The sequence below is a fragment of the Neomonachus schauinslandi genome, chromosome 13, assembly GCF_002201575.2.
Source record: "Neomonachus schauinslandi chromosome 13, ASM220157v2, whole genome shotgun sequence".
Lineage (NCBI taxonomy): Eukaryota > Metazoa > Chordata > Mammalia > Carnivora > Phocidae > Neomonachus > Neomonachus schauinslandi.
The window spans coordinates 59,005,266-59,027,182 of NC_058415.1; the positions used below are offsets into that span (position 1 = coordinate 59,005,266).

Here is a 21,917-nt window from a genome sequence, read left to right on the forward strand (position 1 = left end):
TGCCAGTCCCAACACTGCCACCCTTGAGTGTTGGAGCTATGTGATCTTGGGCAACTTCCTGGATCTCTCTGAATCTTTATAAAACAGGGATGATAAGTGTACCTGCCTGGTACCATTGTGGCGAGTATTAACTGCATTAATAATTTCAAATATATACAGTAAACACTCAATAAGTGCTAGGTATTCTAGTGGTGCCATACTGCAGTTGTGATTTGGGGCCATGATCTATACACACTGGACAACATGCTCAGGGAAGGCAAGCAGGACCAGGGCTGAAGGCACCAGCATGCGTATCTGTGCATGTGTGTATGCATGTGTGTGTGTGTGTACGTGTATATGTGTATTTAGACCATGAGAGAGCTCCCTTCCCCTCCAGAATGGTTGCCATGAGATCCTTTCTCGGGGGCCAGACAACAGAGGCTGGAGGACAGAGGATTTGGGGTCGGGCAAGAGCAGGTGGATGTTTGATGTACAAGGTTCTGGGTTCTACACAGCAGCCCACACCCGCTGACCAGATGGGCTCCAGGCTTCTATGACATCCAGAGTCCGTCCCCCACCCCCACCCCCGCCATTCAGTACCTACTGGCTACTGGGAACCAGGCCCCGTGCTGGGCACGAGGGCAACAATGGTGACCACTGCAGATACAGTCTCACGGGGAAGACAACTGACAGCTGTGCTATTTTTATCCAGAGGCAGGTTCTGTGTGCTGAAGGTGGGGCCAGGGGAGCTAACGGGAGTGAGCACCAAGCAAGCCATCACTGAGGAAGTGCTATTCACACTGGATCCTGAAGATGTGGAACGTCACCTGGGTACATGGTGGGTGAGAGAGGACAGTTTCCCAAGCAGTGGGAAAAGCATCATAGTAAAAGGCACCCTTTACTGAGCACATATCCTGCACAGGGGTCATCTTGGGCACTTTTCATGCATCACCTCCCTCATCAATCCACCTAATAGCCCAATCACAGGCACAGTCAGTGCCCTCATTTTACATATGGGGAAACTGAGGCTCAGAGAGATCAGGTAACTTGCCCAAAGTCACCTGAGTAGGCATGGCTGGAATCAGCACCAGAGCCCCCGTTGCCTGACTCTACAACCCGTGCTCAGATCCCTTCGGCTGCAAGCAGAAAAGAAAAAGGCATGGAAAGAGGTTTGGTGTGACTGGAATAAGCATGAAAAAAGGAGGGTGAAGAGGGATGAGGTTCACAAGATGGGCAGGAGCCCGAACCAGGGAAGGAAGGCATTGTAACCTCGCTAAGAAGTTTGGTAGGCTTCCAAGAACAATGGGCAAATCTGCAGGGTGAAAACCCTTCAGGAGAGTCACTGATCAGTACTGTATTTCAGGGGCGCCTGGGTGGCTCAGTCGTTAAGCATCTGCCTTTGGCTCAGGTCATGATCCCAGGGTTCTGGGATTGAGTCCCACATCCGGCTCCCTGCTTGGTGGGAATCCTGCTTCTCCCTCTCCCACTCCCCCTGCTTGTGTTCCCTCTCTTGCTGTGTCTCTCTCTGTCAAATAAATAAAATCTTAAAAAAAAAAAAAAAAAAAAGAACGGTATTTCAGAAGCACAGCTGGGGCTGCTCTGTGGAAAGTGGACTCTGGAGAAGTCAGGGACATTGGAGGTGGGGATGCGTGAGGAAGCAACAGTAATAGTTCAAACAAGAGCAGAGAGTGCTTGGACCAAGGCAGCAGCAGTGGGGACAGACAGAAATGAGCAGATTCAAGAGATGCAGTGACCTTGAGCAAACACCTGCCATAAGGCCTTTATTTGTGGTCACAGGCAGAGGCACAAACTTTCTAAGCTGTGGAATGTTTGCCTCCAGCCAACTTAAATTCCAGGGAAAATGATACATCGCAACCCCTTCCTGTCCTACAGGACCAAAAAAGATGGCAAAGCCTCTTCCACCCTGCTATCTTATATAAAAGTCTGAGGGAGAGGTTACTATAACCCAGCAGATGGGAAGTGACCTGCCCAAGGTCACACAAATGACAGAGAATGATCCTGAATCTAACTCCAACTCTCCTGTTCCCTCAGGCACACCACAGAATGTCAGAGCCCAAAAGATCCCTAAAACCTCTTGTTCAAATCTCCACATTTTGACATGCAGAAAACAAGACTCAGAAAGAAGTGACTTGCCCAAGATCACACAGCAAGTAAAGGTTAGAAGACAACCAAGGGCTTGACTCCAAGGAAGGTTTATATCAAGATATCTGCACCATGGAGGTGAGGAAGGACCAGACTGATCCCCAAAAAGGATGGTTCAGCCCCCTACCGCCCTAACTAAATGCTGTGAAAGAAGAAGACTCAGGGAAATGGTCAGCTTCCCTGGCCACTGCCACCCCCCACTAAGTTACAAGCACACAAAGCTCACACATGGCCAGTACACACTGCCCTGTTACCCCTCTTGTCCCCAACCCAGGACAGCAACTAAGCTGTCTTGGGTCAATGGTGCCACCTGGTGGCTAGTACTAGGAAGTGTCTGACCCCCTGTCGCTTTTCATCCTCCCCCTTGGTCTCTCCACCCGCCGGGGCTTTTCTGTTCCTCTCACACGCAGCGCAGTTCATTTCACTGCAAGCAATCTGCTCCTCATACACATCTTCTCTAACACCTTTAAGCCTCCGTCTCTCAATTCTTCTCAAATGACCTTAGGACATTCTCTTTTTCTCCCTCTCCTCCATGTGAGTCCATTAGTCCAAGGAAAGATGGGCAAGTGATAAACTTACACCACTGAACACGAAAACTGGACATTCCAAAGTGAAATCACACACACATACACACACACACACGCCAGTGACCAACTACTGGCATTCCAGAAACACCCAGAAGCCCCTATGGAATCAAAACAGAAATCTCCCTGTCTCAATTGCCTTTCAGACCCGCTTTTCCTCAAATAGCAGGAATCAAGATAAATACCAAACCTACTATTTTATTTCATTTTATTTGTTTTCATTCCTATTCAATAATATTTTCTGGGGTTTTCTCCTCACCAAAACTATGCCCGGGGTGGGGTCTCAGGGATCTGCCAGCCAGTGCAGAGCTGAGCCGGGATGGGGAGATGTGGTTGGGTCTCAATATGCCCACTCCCCAGGCTCTTAGGGAGCACTAGGTGGCTGCTATTTACCCTGAAGGAAGCCTGCTGGAGGGAGATCAGACCTCCAGCCCCACAGATACTCTGCTGGAAATGAGGGAAACCTCAGTAGCTGTGCCTTTCTATGGGAGCTCACGCTTGGAAGACAAGCAAGCACTGTATACCCCCAATGTGCTAGGGGAGAGTTTCCAAAGCCCAGCATGTTACTCCCTCCCCAGCTCAAAGACCTGCCATGGCTCCCACTGCCTTCAGGAGCTAAGTATGGAGGAAACTGAGGGTACCTTTCCTTTTAACTAAAACCATTTAGCTGTTCTCCCTCTCTGTGTGAGTGATAAGTAAGCAAGCCCAGGGTTCAAGTAGCCTGAAGCAGAGATTCACAAGGTCTAGTCAGAGACCCCTTTAAGGGGTCCCCAAGACCTTTTCAGGGGGTCCTATGAAACCAAAATTATTTTCACAATAGAACCAAGATTTTATTGGCCTATTCACTCTCAATCTCTCACAAGTATACGGTGGAGTTTTCCAAAGGTGATAGGATGTGTGATATCAGTGCAGATTGGATACAAAAGCAGATATGAGAATCCAGCTGTCTTCTATTAAGCCAGATACTAAAGAGATTCGCAAAATTGTAAAGCAACGCCACTCCCGACTAAATTTTTTGGTTCAGAAAATATGATTCTTATTTCAAACATATGACTTATGTTACTTGTTTATTTCATGAATTAGTAAGTCAATATTTAAACTTTTATGTTTTAATTAACCCACATAAACTAAAAAGCTCTTTGGGGGTCCTTGATAAATTTTAAGAGTCTAAAGGGGTCCCAAGACCAAAGGTTTGAGAATCACTGTTCTAAAATACTGCAACAGAACTTGAGATGGGATTAGGAGAAGGTTGGACTCTTGGTGCCATAAAAAACCTTAAGAATTCCTTGATCCCATATTACAGATGAGGAAACTGAGGCCCAGAGAGAGGAAGGGGTTCCAAGGTCACCAGTAAGTTAGCCACAGAATCAGGGCAGGAACCCAGAGGTCCTACTCCCCCTCCTTCCAGGCTCCTGCCCCTGTCTCAGAAGCCTCTAGTAGTTTGGAGCCCTGTGAAGCCCCTGAACCGCAGACTGCAGCCAAGGATTCAACTATATTCCAAAGCCAGAAAGAAGGGACTATGGGAATCCGCAGACACACAGAGTGGGGAAGAAAGCCAAGTGCATCCCACCTGGAGTTCCCAGCAGAGAGCCTGCCCCCTGTGGCTGAGGCTCTATATCCCTTAAGCTGTCCCCTCTGCTGACCCCACAACTCTTGTTCTCGTTGACCTCAGAACCAACTCCCTGAATGGAGATCCTCACACTCTGCCAGCCCACCCTTTACATTTCCCAGGGTTCTCTGGAACACCTGCCCACGGCCCATGAGAAAAGGATCTGGGGGTTGAGAGGGGAAGGCCTGGGCAGAGCAAGTGTGCAAACAGGGGTAGGGAGGGGTGGAGGGGGTATTCAATGGTGCTGGCTCTCACACAGACTCTCACTGAATCAAAGTGAAACTCAGGGACTCGGGGGCCGGGAGGAACCGAAACCTGGCCCCCCCCAACACCCAAGGGACAGGCCCTAGGCACTAGGGAAAGGCCCAAGAAGCCCCTGCAATTGGCCACCTGGCTTCAGGTCCCCTGCTTTACCAAGGAAGACTGACACTTGTCAGAGTGCCAACGTCTGCAAGGCCAGAAGGACAGGGGAGAGTGGCCAGCCAGGCTGGGAGAAGGAAACCTGGGTCCTTATCGTCAATGCCACTGAGCACCCCTTGTATGCCCTGAGGCCAAGCCTGTGCCCTCTGAACCTGGACTACCTCTTCTGGTGGGTGTGGGCTAAATGACCTCAATTTCACTGTTCTTGGCTACAAGGGGTATGGCTCTTTGACCCTGCCCTACTGCCTTCCCTCCCCCATCCCCCACTGGCCTAAGAACCTGACTGCCCTCTTCCCTGACCACACACACACACACACACACAGCAACACTGGGCCCAGTCAGGGTGCTGCCTCCCACAGGCTTCCGTTGCCACAGACCTAACTCAGACTTGTTTTTCAAAGTCCATCCTAGGACTCCAAAAACTCAAAAGCCTTTGGGTAGAGAAAACTGGAACGTGACTAACTGACAGCAAGTGGAGTAGGGAGCAGTCTGAGGACTGCAGACTCAACAGCCACAGACCACTGTTGCTATGTGGGAAAGCCCGCCCAGTGTGGCCAGAATGGGGTTTTGGGGGTTTTTTCCCAAGAAAAGCCAAACATCCATATATGAAATCTCCCAATTTTTAAATGTCAGTAACTAATTCAAAATTATTTTAAATGCAAGGCAAGCCAAGTAAAGCATGACAGCCAGGCTGGCCATTGCCACCTGGGTTCTAAGTGATCCCCTTCCCAGCAAGAACCTTGGTCCTGAGCCCTCCACAGACAAAAAAAGAACTCAGAGAAGGGCCCCCTGCAGGGCCAGCCTGAGGAGACATCCAGGGCACACCTCATGGAGGGCTAGGGAATGGGGCCTGCTCTGGTGAAGCCCCAGGAAAGATCGAGACAAAATGGTAGTCACTTCCTTCCCTCTCTGCAGAGCCTGTGTGGCCTCCATCCTGGGCCTGATGTATCTGAGGGCCTCAGCCAGCTGTGAAGGACTACTGGTCCAACACTGGAAATCCCCTCAGGGAGTGGGCTGGCACTGGGAACCAGGCCCGGTCAACAGACCAGCGTCAAGGACGGCATTCCTGTTGGGAGGGCCCTGCGTGGATAATGGCCCAGAGACAGGAAAGCTCAGAGAAATGCACAGGGAGTGGAAGCACAGAAGGTATGAAGAAGAGGAATGGGAAGCAAGGCAGGAAGGTCAGGGCTCATTGGCAAGAGCCGAGGTTAGGCCTGGGAGATCAGTAGGGGTCGGCCCCCCTGCCCCCCATCTCCCCCACCCTCCTAGCACAGGCTGATGGGGTTGCTGGTGGCTTTCAACAGTGGGGGCAGCAGCCGGGCCAAGGAGAATGGGAGAGATGGGAAGCAAGAAGCAGACCTGTCACGTCAAATAGCAGCAGGATACCAAGGATATTCTGAAGAGTCTATTCTCTCCCTCTGCATTTTCCAGATTTTTACTCTGTGACCTGGTCAGACCCCTTCTCTTCTCCAAGCCTGTTTTCCCAGCTGAACAAAACTGGAATGACATGTCCTAGATGTTCTCCAAGGCCCTTTACTCCAGCAGAGGGGACTTGAGGTCCAAGCTGGTGGCCCCCAGCCCTCCCACCCAGGCCCAGGTGCTCTGCCTTCTGCCCTCTATCTTGGAACCTCTCTTGTGTACCTAGGGCCTCTTTTGTGGAAAACTGAGACTTGATCCTTTTATCCTTCCATCAACGGGGCTGGAAGACCAAGGTCCTGGGGAAAGAAAGCAAAGCAAAGCAAGTGGCCCTTCGTTTTGCTGCTGACACGTGGGGGCACTGTTGTTCAGTCTTGATGCCACAACAGCCGTCTTACGAGCAGGAAGTGGGCGGTGGGCAGATCTGCTAGTCTCCGTCACCAAAGAGAACTGTGGCTGGAGCCGGCTTGCCTTCAGCCAGGGGCTGGCCTCACACCCTCCAGCCCCAGTCTCCCTCAGTGGCCACTGATGAAGCTTTCTCTATGACCAGGCCCTGGGGCTAAACCCTGTAAGGGTATGATCTCATTTTATCCTCACAATAACCCACCAGGCTTGTGCTACCTATACGTTCCAGATGACAAAGTAGAGGGCCAGAGAGATTAAGTAACTTGCCGAAGATGTCACCACAGTAAGGCCTCAGATCACTCTGTCCCTGGCCTGTGAGCCTTGTCCTTGCCTCGATGCCTCACCATCTTATTTGGGGCTCTCCAGAGATCAGAGATCTGTGGAATCAAAGCCTACCTGTAACTCATAACTCAGGAATCCTGACCTTTCCACACATCCCATTCCCTTCTGGGAAATCTGAGACGGTTCTCTGCACCTTCTGCTCCAGCCTTCCATCCCAAGCCCTGGGCGGCAGACAGGGCCTTGTGGGCCCTGTGTGGTCTGGGAGCTTCTGAAAGCCCTTCCCTCCCTGCAATGGTTCCCATGGAGGTCTGCAGAACAGGGCTGAGCTGGGGCTTCCAACCTAGGTGAGAGAGGAGCAGGGGGTTGGTAAGAGGGAGAGCAAGAGCGAATATAAGAAGACAGAAAGTGAGTATGTATGAGAGAAAGAGGAATAAGAGAGAGAGAGAGGTGTATACATGTGTGTGAGCGTGTAAAAGGTTGTGTGTATGTGTGTGAGAGTGTATACAGAGTGTTGTGAAAGAGAGAGAGAGTATGTGTGGTGTGGGAGGAGTATATTTGTGTATGAGAGTGTGTGACAAAGAGTGTGTATGTGTGTGTGTGAGAGAGAGAGGGCTTGTGTGTGACAGTGTGTGTGTGAGATTTTGTGACGTGTGTGTGTGTGTGTGTGTGTGTGTGAGAGACAGTGTGTGACAGAGAGTGTGTGGGTGGGGGAGAAAGAGAGAGCGCTAGACCAAGAGACAGAAGCAGATACAGAAAAAGTCTATTAACATAAACAGAGGCAGATAACACTGGATGAGATGCACCCCCAAATGAAAGACATGGGGAGGGACACAAAGACATAGAGGAGACAGGCACCTCCAGAAAGAGGGGTAGACCTGGTCATGTCAGGTCCCGCTAAATGCCCCCAAACCTCTCCCTGAGGGTCTTGCTGGACTTGGCAGCTCTTGGAAAGGACAGGCCACCTAGGGGTTTTAGATGCCTTTACTGTGCTCTCTTCAGGCAGAGAGCAGTCCAGGGTCCAGAAGGCCAGAAATTCCACCTGCAATGTGCCCTCTACTGCCCAAACTCCGGACGGGGGGATAAGGGAAGGGGGAAGTCGAGGACACCTGAATGGGGGCCCCAGAGATGGTGGACAGAGGCCCCATCAGAGATCAAAGGCCCAGGAAGAAACAGGGTGTGGGGCTGCCCTTTCACCCGTGGCCACTCTTCCCAACCCCGGCTGCCAGCCGAGTCCGGCCCTGCCACCACCTCCTACGGGCCTTCTTGGCGAGGAGGCACTACTTCAGGCCCTGTCCCCCTAGCCCAGTGGGATTCCTGAGGCCTATGCCAGAGACTTCTCAGTGCAAGCTCTCAGGCTGGCCCAAGTAGGAGAGGAGGCTGTGTCCCCTGCCTGGGCAGCACAGCCACCTGACCCTCAGTAGCATCTCAAGCCTCCTGAGCATCTCTGGGCGCTGTGCCCTGTGCCAAGGAGCAGGCCAGGGAGAGAAACCCATGTGGTGTGGCCTCTGCCCAGTCAAGTCCATGTGGATGGCCACCTCTGAGTCAGGCGGCAGGAGGAGAAAACAAGTAGTAGAACCCCTTTCAGACAGGCAGTCAGAGAACCACGTGCTACCCAGATTGGAACAGGCCTCAAAAGTCACAGAGTCCAAACCAGAAGGCCTTCTTTGGCTCTCCTGCCTCTCCTTTGTCTAGCCCCTGCTCACATATCTGATGACAGGGAGTTCATTACCTTTCCAACCTAGTGCCCCCATCGGCCCTGCCTGGCTGTTAGTCTGAAAGCTGTTCCTTGCACTGAGTTGTACTCTGCCTCCCTGGAGCTTCCTGCAGCCGGCCCGGCTCTGCTCTCAGAGGCCCCAGGGCCTTCTCGGCCACCTGAGCCGCACACAGCTCATCTGAGATTTGGACACAGTGGCCATACCCCCAAAGCCAATCTTGGAGGCGAACGTCCCGGGGAGAGTCCTAGAATTTCTAGACTGAAAGGGCCCTCGAACAGTTGTTCTAACTTGTTTGTTTTTGCTACAGAACTCTTTATTCAAATAGAGCTTTCTGTGGAAGCCCAAAATACCAAACAGAAACCTTCCGGGTTGAGGAGATTATCCACTCCCCCTGCTTACTAATCATGAACCCTCTACAGGCATATGACTGATCCAGTCCACTTACTGAGCACCTATTATGTGCCAAGCACTCGTACTAAAGCCACATTACCCAATACAGTAGCCACTAGGCACATCAGGAGGCTACTGGACACCATGAAATGTAGCTAGTGCAACTGAGGGACTCCATTTTAAATTTCATGTGATTTTAATTATTTTAAATTTAAAAACAGAAGCAATGTAAAATATTTTTCCCTTGATAAAGGGCCACTTCCTAGGAGGAGGCTTCCTGGATCCTTTTGGTCAAAATCAGGCCCTCCCTGCCTGGCTCTCCCCCTCTGGTGTCGCTGCCCATCACAGCACCACCTTTGGAGGGGCTTCGGCTTGTCGGTTTTGCCCGCCAGCCCGTGAGCTCTAGAGGGCAAGCCCTTTGTGACTAGACTCTATTACCACCACCACCACCCTCCCCGCCCTGACGCCTGGGCAGAAGAGTGGCACCAGGAAATAGGCAAGTCCTAGCTGGAGGTGACTGCAAAGTGGAATGGAGTGAGCGACACCACCCTACAGAGCCTCAGTCACCTCATCTGAGAAATGGGAGTGAGGATTCCTCTTGGCCTCTTCCCCTTGGCCCGCTATGGCTCTCTCCCTCATGGCCCTTCCCTCAACCTTGCCTCCCACTCTTCCCAATCCTGTCAGCTTCCAGGACCATCATCAAATCATTCTCCCTTAGCCCCCAGACCACAGACTAGATCACTTCCCAGGTCTTTCTGGGCATCAGGACTTGATCTCAAAGATGATCCAATCCTACAACTAATTCTTGATACTCTTGTACAGCAGCCCCAGCACATGGTCATCTAGGCTCCACTTCCATGCCTCTAGTGATGGGGTACTCACTACCTCCCGAGGTAGCCCCCGTTTGCCCCAGACCACTCTCACATTTACACGTTCTTTCTTACACTGAGCTGAAATCTCCTCTGCACCTGCTGCACGCTGGCCCTGAAGCCTACACAGAAAAGTCCAATTCCTCTCCCCCTCCATGACAGCCCCCCAAATATTTGAAGGCAACGATCCAGTCCCGTTCATTCTTCTCTTCATTGTATCAGAACAACCCTAGAGCCTCAAGGTGTTCTCCAGGTGCTATGATATCCAGACCCCTGTCCATCCAGATTACACCCACCTGGACACATCTCCATCTGTCACTGTCCTTCTTAAAGGTCAATATCCCAAATGGGCCACCGTCCTCAAGGAATGATCTGATGGCACAGAGCAGTCAAGACCAACAACACACCTGCATTCTGACCACTCAATACATTTTTTTTTAAATGTATTTATTTTAAGTAGGCTCTACACCCAATGTGGGGCTTGAACTCATGACCCCAAGATCAAGAGTTGCAGGCTCTACCAACTGAGCCAGCCAGATGCCCCTGGAGACCTTTTAAAGCAGCTTGAGAGGCTAAACAGGGGCCGCTGATCAGAGACTGAAAGCTGGTACAGTGTTTTGCAAACGGTAAAACTGCCCCCCACCCAAAATCAGGACCTGTCTGTTTGGTGGTAAACATCAAGCCAGATTTTTTTTTTTTTTTAATTTCTCCAAAAATCTCTGCTGGGATCCCTCAGCCTGTGAGGGAGCGTCACACAACCCGCCCCTCCACCGTGATCAAACACAGCTGGGCCCCAGTTTGGGCACATCTGCTTCGAGTCCAGGTCACAACGGGAGAAAAGATGACAGCAGCAACCCCATAAACCAACAGAGATGGTAGGCGCACTGCCTCCTGCGATAACACAGCCCAGCACCCGCGGAGTTAAACACTTCTGACATCTGCTCTGAGTGTCAAGGACAGGGGAAAGAGGTGAGGGGGTTCTGAAGCCGTGAACCATCCCCACGCACCCCCACAGCTCCAAACGGAGGCCCCAGGCCCAGCCTCTGCACTGCCCGGAACACGCAGACCACAGGCCAATCCACCGCTGGGCCAACTCGTTTTTCTAGTTACAGATCTTAAGTACTTAGGCACGTGCTCCCGAGAACATACATCCCTCACAGGGAGCCGAGAAAAGGAATTGTGCTGAGGAACAGAATAACTGAATCAAGATTTCGGTCACACGGCTCTCAGGCCCTAGACCATAGGCGTTTTTTTTTTTTTTTCCTTTCCTGACTAAGGTCTTACAGACTCCCAGGAGTCAGCCACACTGGCAGCCCATCCAGGCCACGGAGAGCCGGGTGAAGGTGGGCCCATGTCCGGGACGGAGATGGCCAGCTCCAGAGAACCAGGCAGCAGGCGCACACAGGGGCTGAGAAAAACCAACTGGGAAGATTGTCATCTTGGTAATCCCCAGGAGGCCTCTGTACTCCTTCCTTCCAGGCCCAAGGGCAGAGATGAAATGATTCACTTCCTCAAAGCCCCCACCCTCACCACTGCTGGAGGCCTTCTGGGAGACTGTGCACAGCCCTTCTAGAACCCACCTGCTGACCTCTCACTGCAGGGCACGCAGCACCCCCTCTCCTCCCGGTCTCCCCCTGCAGAGGGGACGACCATTTGCTCACACCCTGCACACCCTGCCCTCAGGCATCAGATCTGCATACGGGTCCTCTTACACACCACAAAGCTCGGGCACGAGGGTTCTGCCAGGCCCACTTGCCTCCACCCGAGGTGAAGATGAGGGCAGGCCAGTGAGAAACCGCCAGTCCCAGCCAGCAGCCTGCCTGCTTCTCCTAGAGCCCTCAGCCCCTCCGTGTGTCCACCCCGCCTGGGGACTCAGGGGCTCGGCGTGCTCAGTGGGCATCTTCGCTTCCACCCCTGACTGATCCGCCCCACAACAGAGCCCGTCAGGTTCATCCCGGACAGGGCTGCGTGGGCATCTCTTACCTTCATCTCTCTTGCGCTTGTTGGTGTCGGCGCTGGGGGATGTGATGCCCAGGATGCCGCTGATGGAGTACGAGGAGCCGGCCGAGTCCGTGCTCACCGACGACACCTGCGTCACGGAGCCCGTGGACACTGCGCAGAGGGAGAGGGGCGGTCAGGGCCCGGCAGGAGGGCTGTGCGGGGCGGGCGCTTCGGGCCAAACAAAGGCACTCGCCCTGCACCGGGCTGATGCGTGCGACTGCCTGCCTGCCTGCGGAGCTGGGGAGTGCGGGACACGGCGAGTGTGTGCTGAGGACACTCACCCTCTGGCAGCCCCTACACCTGGGCGATGCGAACTGCCCTCAGGGGCCGTCTGCCCAGGTTTCCTACTGCTGGGGGTGGTGAGAGGGAGAGGATGGGCAGCTAGGAGGACTGGCGGTGCAGAAGGGAGTACGGGACAGTGTCAGAAGGGCACTAGCTCAAATCCCAGCCTGTCCAAGGATGCAGGAAGCAGGGGAATGGAGAAGAGAGAGAGAGGGGAGCCGGGGCCCACCACCAGCCAGTGCTTAAAAAAAAGACCTAGACTACTCATTAAGCAGGTTCATTCCTTGCTACATATCTGCCCATCCATGCAGACATAAATACCTGCACACTCATACACTCAGCCAACAAAACTCCAAATGGCAAACCGTTCCTTCTTTTTATAGTTCCTCACTGTCTTTTCTCCTTCCAGTTTACCTGGATTTTAATATTTAATATTAATTATGTAATAATGATATGATATATAATAGAATATATATAGTGCATACATCATATATATTGATATACATAATAATGATAACTAACGTTTTCTGAGAACTTACTCTGTGCCAGGCATTACTGAGGCATTGTTTTATTTAATTCTAAGAACAATCTTATAAGGGAGGCAATGTTATTATCTCATTGGAAAGATAAGGAAACCAAAGCTCAGAGAAAGGTAAGTGACTTGCCCAAGGCCACAGAACTCAGAAGCTCAAGTCTGAACCCCTAGAGTAACCTGTTCCTCGTTAAGGAATCATGAAAAACAATCCTATGCTTCACATTAGTGCAGTGTTTTTCTATTTGATGGTTGCAACAACCTAAAGTGCTATTATTTACCTCATTTGATAAATAAGGCTTCACAAGGTGAAGGGATTTGCTCAACGTCATCTAGCCAGTTAGCAGGAGCACTAGGACTTAGCCTCGGGTCTAGACTTGAAGTCTAGATTTCCCCTGTCTGGAAATGTGGGGGCTGGGGTTAGTGACTTATTGTGACTGAGGCCAGGTCTCTACATCCCGAAGGATAAGCACGGGGGAGGGGAGGTTTTGTGCAAGTTTCACATTAACTCCTAACCCCAGACTCCAAGGGAAAGACCAGTCAGTCGTCAGGGTCCTCGGGAGCTATCCAGCTGAATTTCCATTTCTGGGCTGTGGGAATTCTTTCTTGGTTCATTAAAGCCTACAAACCAATCTCAGACACATTTCCTTGGGCTATAACTAGCTGGAGGCAGGTGGAGCCGCCTTTGGCTCTAAAGTGTAGAAAATTACAAGAAATGGTGGTGATTGCGTGAGAAGCTGTTTGGTGCTTTCCTTGGAGCATATCCAGCTCTTACTTCTACAGACCTAGAGGGAACAGTGCCTTTCTTCTCATATTTGAGTTAGATTTTTAGATCTTCCTTAGGAGACACAGAAGTAGAAATCGTTAACTTCTCTTTTCCTTCACCAGAAGAAGCGCCTCAAAATAGATTTATGCAAATCTCACAACCTTTTCTGTATTAAGGTGCAAAGAACAGAGGAAGAAGATCACAAGTCATTTGGTACTTTAAAAAACAACAACCACGTATGACCAAGGCTCACCATGTCGCTGACAGAGCCAATGATATTTTGTGATTGCACTAGACTCAAAAGACCCAAATTCCAATTCTGGCTCCACCACTTATGAGCAGGGTGCCCTTGGGCTAGTTATTTAATCTCTCAACTTCCGTTTCCTCTGCCCTCGATAAATTTGTAAACTATAAGGGGCTGTACACATGTAAGATAGGTTTTTTATAAAAATTTCTGAAACAAAACAAAGCATTCTGCTGACCTACAAGTAGAATTGTTCTTCTAACCCAACTGAAAGAATAGTATAAGTTACTCTTAGTCTGATATTCATTGTTCCGTGATCTGAAATAGTTAAAGTTACAAGTGAAATCTCAGCCATAAACATTTCCCCAGGAACCCTCCTCAACCCTCTTCAGCCCAGCTCAACAGAGCTGGTAGTTTCCTTCCTTTGGCTCACACAGTACCCTCTACTTTCTTCTTGAGCCTGAGCTCAGTGTTTTGCAAACTTCTCTTAGTTGCATTCCCCCATTAGACTGAGAAGCCCTGGAGAATGGGGATTAGGTCCTGCCTCCTTTAAAATACTAGTCTCTTGCAAAGCAAGGGCTTAGCAAACACTTTTTGAATGGACTACTAAAGAACTATTTATTTCTTTTAATTTAAATTCAATTAGTTACCATATAATGTATTATTTGTTTCAGGGGTACAGGTCTGTGATTCATCAGTCTTATATAATTATTTTGGCACCTGGGTGGCTCAGTGGGTTAAGCGACTGCCTTCGGCTCAGGTCATGATCCTGGAGTCCCGGGATCGAGTCCCGCATCGGGCTCCCTGCTCGGCGGGGAGTCCGCTTCACCCTCTGACCCTCCTCCCTCTCATGCTCTCTGTCTCTCATTCTCTCTCTCTCAAATAAATAAAATATTTTTTAAAAAAAGAATTATTTTATGGTAGGGAGGAATTCTCTCTTACCTTTATCCAAAGAGGCAAACATGGAGGACCAGAAACCTCAGGGAGCACCTAGTTTGTGCACCTCAGTCCACAAATGGGGAAACTAAGGCTCAGAGAAGCAAAGGGACTTACACAGTTCACCGGATGAGTTAATGGCAAAGCTGGAAGTATAAGCCTGGCGTCTGCCCATCCCGCATCACCACGGGGAGTTCAAGTTTGCAGTTAAAGAGGGAGTGACAAAGATGTGGAAACATTAGACAGTCTGACGTATTATTAAATGACAGTGACAGGGACTGTCAGAGGCTTCCTGAATGGCCACCACTTTCTTATAGAATAGCCTTCCCCCCAGAGGTGTTTCCTTTATCCCAAGTGGCGAAATAATGTGTCTTAAATAGACACATGTCACTGACATCTCACAGTCTTTGCGGGGAAGGGAAAGGCACGGAAACTTCCGAATTCTTCAATAGTAAGAAATAGGACCCCCACGCTTACAAGTGGCCCTTGCTCAGACTATTCCCCGTGAGTGTCAAAAACCCCACTGCAGCCCTCAACAATTCATGGAGTACATGAGATCGAAGCGAGAGAGGGGGAGAGAGAGAGAAAGAGAGAAAGTTTGGGAAGTTTTGCCACATCTTCACTCAAGACTGCAAGTGCACAAAGAATTGTGGAAGGGCTGGTTAATAGAAGAAAAAAACACATTCAAAACTACTTACTGACTAATGATGCAGAAAATGTTATGAATAAGTATCCCTTTCTTGATTTATTACTTTAATTATCTGACATTCTATAGACCCCCATTAGTGGATTTTTTTTTTTTTTGGCTTAGATTTCAATTTTCTGTCTCATGGTGAAAGCTATTTATCATAATAATCAGTAAAATTCAAAACCTTTTAGCAGTATTTATAAAATTCATTTACCAGGTTCAGCCCTTGGAGAATGACAAAGAAGGCGCATTAGTACGTGTGCCGAAGTGTTTTATGCAGAATTATCTGTCCATAAGAATGATTAAAAGTTCTTTAGACTATTTGGAACCCATTAGATTTTTAAATTTTTTTTAAAAGTTCTTCTTACCTATGCTGTGACTGGAAGCTGGGACCGGCTGGTTGGGTGGTTGCTGTACTTTCGTCCGGATGATCCTGTGGACAGTTGGGAAAGAAAATAATGGCTATTTACCATCATCGAGAAGATATCTCAACTAGCTATGCACGGACAACCAGAAAAGCCTTATCAAGCTGGGCAGAGGAGGAGGGAGGTTATACCCTAGACTGGGAGTTAGGGGGTTAGAAGAGTTACCCAACTCAGCCCCTACCTCCCTGGGTGTCTTTGGATAACTTGCACCCCTGTCTGGGATTTAAGTGCCTCTTCCGTAGAAAAAGGATGATATGTTAGTGTTATGAATGGGCATCTTTTTCTCTGGAGCAGCTCCAGCACCATAAAGAACTCCCTGAGTGACGTTAGAGAGTTTCTTCCCTTCCCCAGACCTCTGCCCCTTCTCAGCAGAATGACTGAACCAGGTGACTCTGTGTTCCCTGGGGCCCACATGCTCTGGTTTCTCTGCCTTAGAGAGCCACATGAGGAGTCACATCCCCACCTGTTAAAAATGATCAAAGAAGCGGATGTGTGTTGCTCTCAAACTAAAAAGGGTTTAAAGTGCTGGCTTGGCTTTGCTACAAGGAACCCTCCAAAGCTGCCTTGTACAAAATCTCATGGTTACGCTCCAACAGGGCCAGGAGCCAGGGGTGTCCTGGCTTGTCTTTCCAGAGACCTTGCTCTAGTTCTATATGATGAACTTGATTGTGACCCTGGGCAAGTCCATTCCGTTGTGGGCCTCAATATGACGAGGGAGTTGGAACAGACCACACTACTTGCTTTAAGTGATTAAATCCTCTTTTGGGAGGAAAAATCTTCCAGAAAATCCCACTGTATAAAAGGGGTAACAGCGGTACTGTCTTCCCTCTGCACCTGCTGGCTCCGATGTTCCTCTGCAGAACCCTGGGCTCTGGGAAGCTTAGGCTGTAAATTTCTTTCTGGAACAACACACTCATATGGGTCTCCATGAGACCCCAAGCCCTGCGTGTCATAGAGTAACCAACCTGGCCAGGCCAGAAGCCTTGTGGGGTCCACAAGAAAGTTCCTTCCCTGGCATTTGGGAGAAGGGTGGGTGGTAATACAATGTTCAGCTTCTTTGGAAAAGTTCTACTCCACCCTCCAACTATTACCTTTTAAAAGAACACTTACTAGAATTCTTCTTAATTATAAAAGCAATTTGTGCTCATTGCAGACTTTTAGGACAATAAATATAAAGAAGACATCTAAAAATCACATTTCAGTGTATTTCCTTTATGCTAACATTCCTATGCATATTAGGAAATATCCATTTTCTGTTAGCAAAATCAGGATTAAACCATGTACACAGTTTGTATCCTGCTCTCTTCACTCAGTGCCATAGGAGAGGCTTTTTCACATTCCAGACCATTATCTCGGGAAGTCCAAGTTGCAAGCTGCACTGGGTCTCCAGCCTGTACAAATGGAGAGCAGTGAGGATGCCCTCACTGGGTTATGGCCTCTGCTCCCCACGATCTCACAGCTCAGTGGTGGGCACCCAGGCTGCTCAGCATGCTCGGCTGAGAGCCTGGAACGGACATTTCCCTTCATACCACAGCCCAACCACGGGGTCCTCTGGAGTCCAGGCCCCTTGAGCCTCCAGGGTCCTTTGCCCTTTTCTACGAGTCGGTGTAAGTGTTGCATCAAATGCATTCGGTGTTTGTTTTCTCCAATATTCGGAGTGCTTATTTTAACTCAGCAAACGTGGAGCATATTCACAAGGACCTGGGAATGAGGTAGTCTTTTGGAACCACCTGGAATTAAGCTAGAATCTGACCTAATTTTTGTATTTTTGTGTATGTCACCTTCTCTGTGGATATATGTGTGTTTGTCTACAGAGATATGGCTTGATATGAATATATGGATATACCAGATGTAAATATAGTTTATCTATGTTACGGTTTATGTATATACAAAAATATGGTAAAATATATCAGAACTATTTCCCATTACTTTCAGCATAAAGTCCTAACTTTTCAAAGTATTGTCTGGCCATTAAATTTAAGCAAACAAAGACAATTATATTTTCCTTATTTTTCTTTTAAAATATTTATAAATCGTTTGGTAAGACATTATCAATTGTTATAAATCATCAAGAGGCAGCTGCAGCATATTGATTAAATACACAGGCTCCACGGGGTGCCTGGGTGGCTCAGTCGTTTAAGCGTCTGTCTTGAGCTCAGGTCATGATCCCAAGGTCCTGGGATCGAGTCCTGCATCAGGCACCCTGCTCAGCGGGGAGCCTGCTTCTCCCTCTGCCTCTGTCCTTCCCCGCCAAAGGATAAATAAAATCTTTTTTAAAAAAATTATATAAATAAATAAATACACAGGCTCCAGAATCAGAGGTTGAATCCCAGTTTTCCAACTTGCCAGCTGCATGGCCTTGAGTAAATTACTTAACCTCTCTGTGCCTCAGTTTCTTCATCTGCAAAGTGGTTCTAGAATCATTCCTACCTCCTAGGGTTATTATGAGAATTAAACTAATTAATAATTTAGAATAGTGGCTACTGCATAGTAAATTCTCTATGAATGTTAGCTGTTATTTTCAGTAGTATCTTCATAACGACTAAAGACCAGCTTCAACCTTAAAAGGTTAGTATTTTCCACGAATGCCTTAAAAACACATGGGATCCCCCCTGGGAGTTGGGGAGGGGAAAGCAGCCATCCCCACACCCTATTTTAAGGCTGTAGTGCGGTTGTCCTTTATAGGCGAGACCAAAATATAGGGAACCCGCCAAAGCTGTCCCCAGGGATAGAGATTTTGCCCATCTGCTTGCAGCAGCTGCCAAAAAAAGAACAAAGAGCATTATCTTCCGCTGAGAAGAAATGGTAGTGGGAAGAACAAGACTAATTGAATCATAGCAGTTCTTTAAAAATTTAAAATTAACAAGCAATCATCAAGACTTGTCACAATAAGAGTCACACTCCAGACCTTTTCTAAACCAGAGACAGCCTGGCTAACTGGCACTTAACACTAAAATGTCTAACCTCTACGTTGCTGAGCATGAGCATGACCCTGGGTGCCATGTGAACATCCTAGATCGTCCAACAGGGAAGAAAGTTCAGCAATCAACCAGTTCCTCCAAATGGGGAAACCAAAGCTCAGAGTGCTCCAGTGACTTGCCAGGGTCACACAGCAGGTCAGCCCAGACTTCCAGGTTCCATGCCTAAGCACTTTCCTTTGGACCACATTCAAAGGAAGTGATCCCCCTGCTAAATATTTCCTACAGGAAATATTGGATTCCAAATCCATTTAGAAACTGAAGGACTAACGTCCCAGGGACTTCAGGTATTACAGGCATTTGTAAGGATCCGATTTCAACATCACCCTCACTTCTTTGAAAGGCTAGGTCTTCTCAGACACATTCCCCCCACCGCCCTCCATACACAATTACACTGAAAGAGAAAATCATGGTGCCTTTAAAAAAGAAATAGGAAGACAAGGCTGAAGAGATCCCCATATCTACAGAACTGATCAAACTGCCACTGGGCACTAAGAATCTCGGGCCATCAGCTGTGCTAAGAATCCACAACCAGGGGTGCCTGGGTGGCTCAGTTGGTTGGGCGTCTGCCTTCAGCTCAGGTCATGATCCCAGGGTCCTGAGATCGAGCCCCACATCGGGCTCCATGCTCAGCAGGGAGCCTGCTTCTCCCTCTCCCTCTGCCTGCCTGTCTGCCTACTTGTGATCTCTGTCTGTCAAATAGATAAATAAAATCTTTAAGAAAGAAAGAAAGAATCCACAACCAAGGGTTCAACTGGACCATACTGGGAGAGGACCCACAGGGGACACCCAGGCCAGCAACTGAGGTGGAGAAGAAAGAGGGAATGGGTAAACAATCTCAGAAGTCTTGCTGCCCAAGTTCAGAGGAAGAGTAGAGTTTACAACTATCGTCCCCCAGGCCACGTCCATCCCTGAACAAGCTTTATTTGGCTTGCACGGTTACTTGTTTTCATTTGAATTAGTTGCCAATATTTGCAAGGTGGGAGCTTTTACATAAATACATGGATTTGTAGCTTCCCTTGAAAAATCTGAACACCTAGCCATGTTGACCCCACATTCTCACATGATAACAACCAATCGGTGCTAAAGAGAACTGTCCTTCTAACTGGGAATGCCACCCACGGTGCCCACCACTTGGCCCCTGATTTAGAGCCACAGGTCTCAAACAGAAGGCAGGCTCCATTCCACCTGTCTCTGTCAGCTCTCGGACAGTCCCCTCCAACGGACACTCAGGATGGATTCTAAAAATCCTTGGTGCAGCTTCGGCAGCATCCCAGCGCTTCCTTCTCCTTCGGAAGCCACAGAATAACAAGACACTTGGCTTGTGTCCCAGGAAATCTCCCACACGCTCAGCACAACAGGTGCGATGGCACTTAACTCCATGTGGGTCAGGGATTCCCGGGCTGGTCTCCCAGAAGACAGCAGGAAGGCATACACTTGTGGGGGTGGACACTGGAGATGACACTGTGGCCCCCGGAATAGCTACCAATCCAGTCACCACTCCCTCCTTAGCTGTTTGAAATAAGGGAATCGTGAGAAGTTGCCCCCAAGGGAGGCAGGGGCTGGGAGAGGAATCTATGGATATTTGCAAGACGGTTCTTTCGAAACTGCATCCATTTGAACGCAGTGCAGCAGCTTTGCCTTCGTATGGAAAATAGAACTGCATGCTGGGATGGCTCAGGCTTTCTCGGGCAGTGGGGGGCGGGCAGGCAGCAACAGACAGTGTCCCGCACCCTGTCTATCTGCACTGCTGGGTTGGTTGGCTAAAGACCACAAAGAGCTCTGGGTGAGGAATGGAGTAAGGAGCCAGAGTGTGCTCCCAGAGAAGAGCCCCCAGAGGGGTGCGCAGGAGAGGGCTACGGGTCCCCGAGGGAGCTACAGACAGGCTGCAAAGCATAAAAGCTGCAAAGTGCACAGAGATGGAGTAGGAATGACTGTTTTACTCCCCCCTGCCTCTCTTCTGTCAGATCCTCAGTCCTGTCACTGGCAGAGTCCTCCAGGGCAGTGCAAAGAGACAGGCCCTCTTCTTACCATCAGGGAACCTAGGCTCAACTCCCAGCTCCACCTCAAAATCATCATCCCTCTGCTCTCCCCTTCTGGGCCTCAGTTTCTTTACCTGCCACAGAACAGAGTTAAGCCTCAAGGGCTGTAGGAGACCACAGGTGTGAAAACACCTCAGAGGTACAGCCCCCGCTGGGGACGCAGGAGGCCCTGAGGCCGGCCACGGCCCCAGCCACGAGCAGCCAGCAGGCAGAGCTGCACAGAAAAGCTCCAAGCACAAAGCATCAGCTGCTCCACGGTTTCCCTAGACACTCATTCAAGTACCCCTTACAGCCTTCACCCCCTCTGCCAAGCTATGTGCTCTATTTATTTCATCTGTTCCTTTCAAGTAACTTACTTTTTGACTTAAATAGACTTCTTTTATGAGGCAACACTAGTTCTTTACCGTAAAGGGGAGGGATAGTCCATAAAGTTCATACTGACTGGCTTGGTGTTCTAGTTATATTTTTCTAAAGTCCATTAAAATAAATTCATCATAAAATAATTTTCATCCTTGTATTACAGAAGGGCTGGAGCCCTGCAAATGAGTTATGCTTGTCCTGTAAGGCATTTTTTTTCACTGAAATTAGTCACCCCCATTTAAAAACATGGAGGTTTTATATACACAGATACATAGATACATGCACACACTAATCCTAGTTTCCAGATTCCCTTTAAGAGTGGAAAGATTCTGGCAAATCCTGGGCCTGCTTTCCTGGCAGCATTCAGCTGGTGCTGAGAAGGCCCTGCCCCTTCAATACTGCTGTGCTGTCTGTTTGCCGCAGACCCAACCTTTCCCTATCACCTCACACCTGGCCCGCTTCACTGCCTGGCCACAACAGGCATTAGAGTTTGGGACCCCCACGGGCAACCTAAAGTTATCTTTCAAACCACCAATTACATGTACACCCTACACGGGGAAATCCGTGGGCCCCCAAAGCCTGACCACAGGTTTGGCACAAGTTTCTTTGCAGAGCAGGCTTCTGCTGCTGCATTGCTCATAGGGAAAAAGTCACGTTGCTTTGCGTGATGGAAATCCTGCAATGAGCCAGAAGCAGGGGCCTCACAAAGCACATTGGAGCCCCTCATGATCCAGAAAAAGAACAGGAGTATTCTCTGCCCCCCAAACCCACCACAATAGTTGCTACCTCCTCAGCTAATTTGGGCTCACCAGACTTCTAATCCGCACCAGA

General features: G+C 49.3%; 1 protein-coding gene across 1 annotated transcript in view; it reads right to left on the reverse strand.

The window, feature by feature from the left end:
* The window catches only part of PAX5 (paired box 5), a 184,603-nt gene that overhangs the window by 142,255 nt on the left and 20,431 nt on the right, over positions 1-21,917 (reverse strand). The window contains exons 4-5 of the mRNA XM_021691302.1: positions 15,650-15,714; positions 11,816-11,944 (exon numbers count right to left, since the gene is read on the reverse strand). Coding sequence (XP_021546977.1) covers positions 11,816-11,944; positions 15,650-15,714 — 194 coding nt within the window. The remainder of the gene's footprint in view (positions 1-11,815; positions 11,945-15,649; positions 15,715-21,917) is intronic.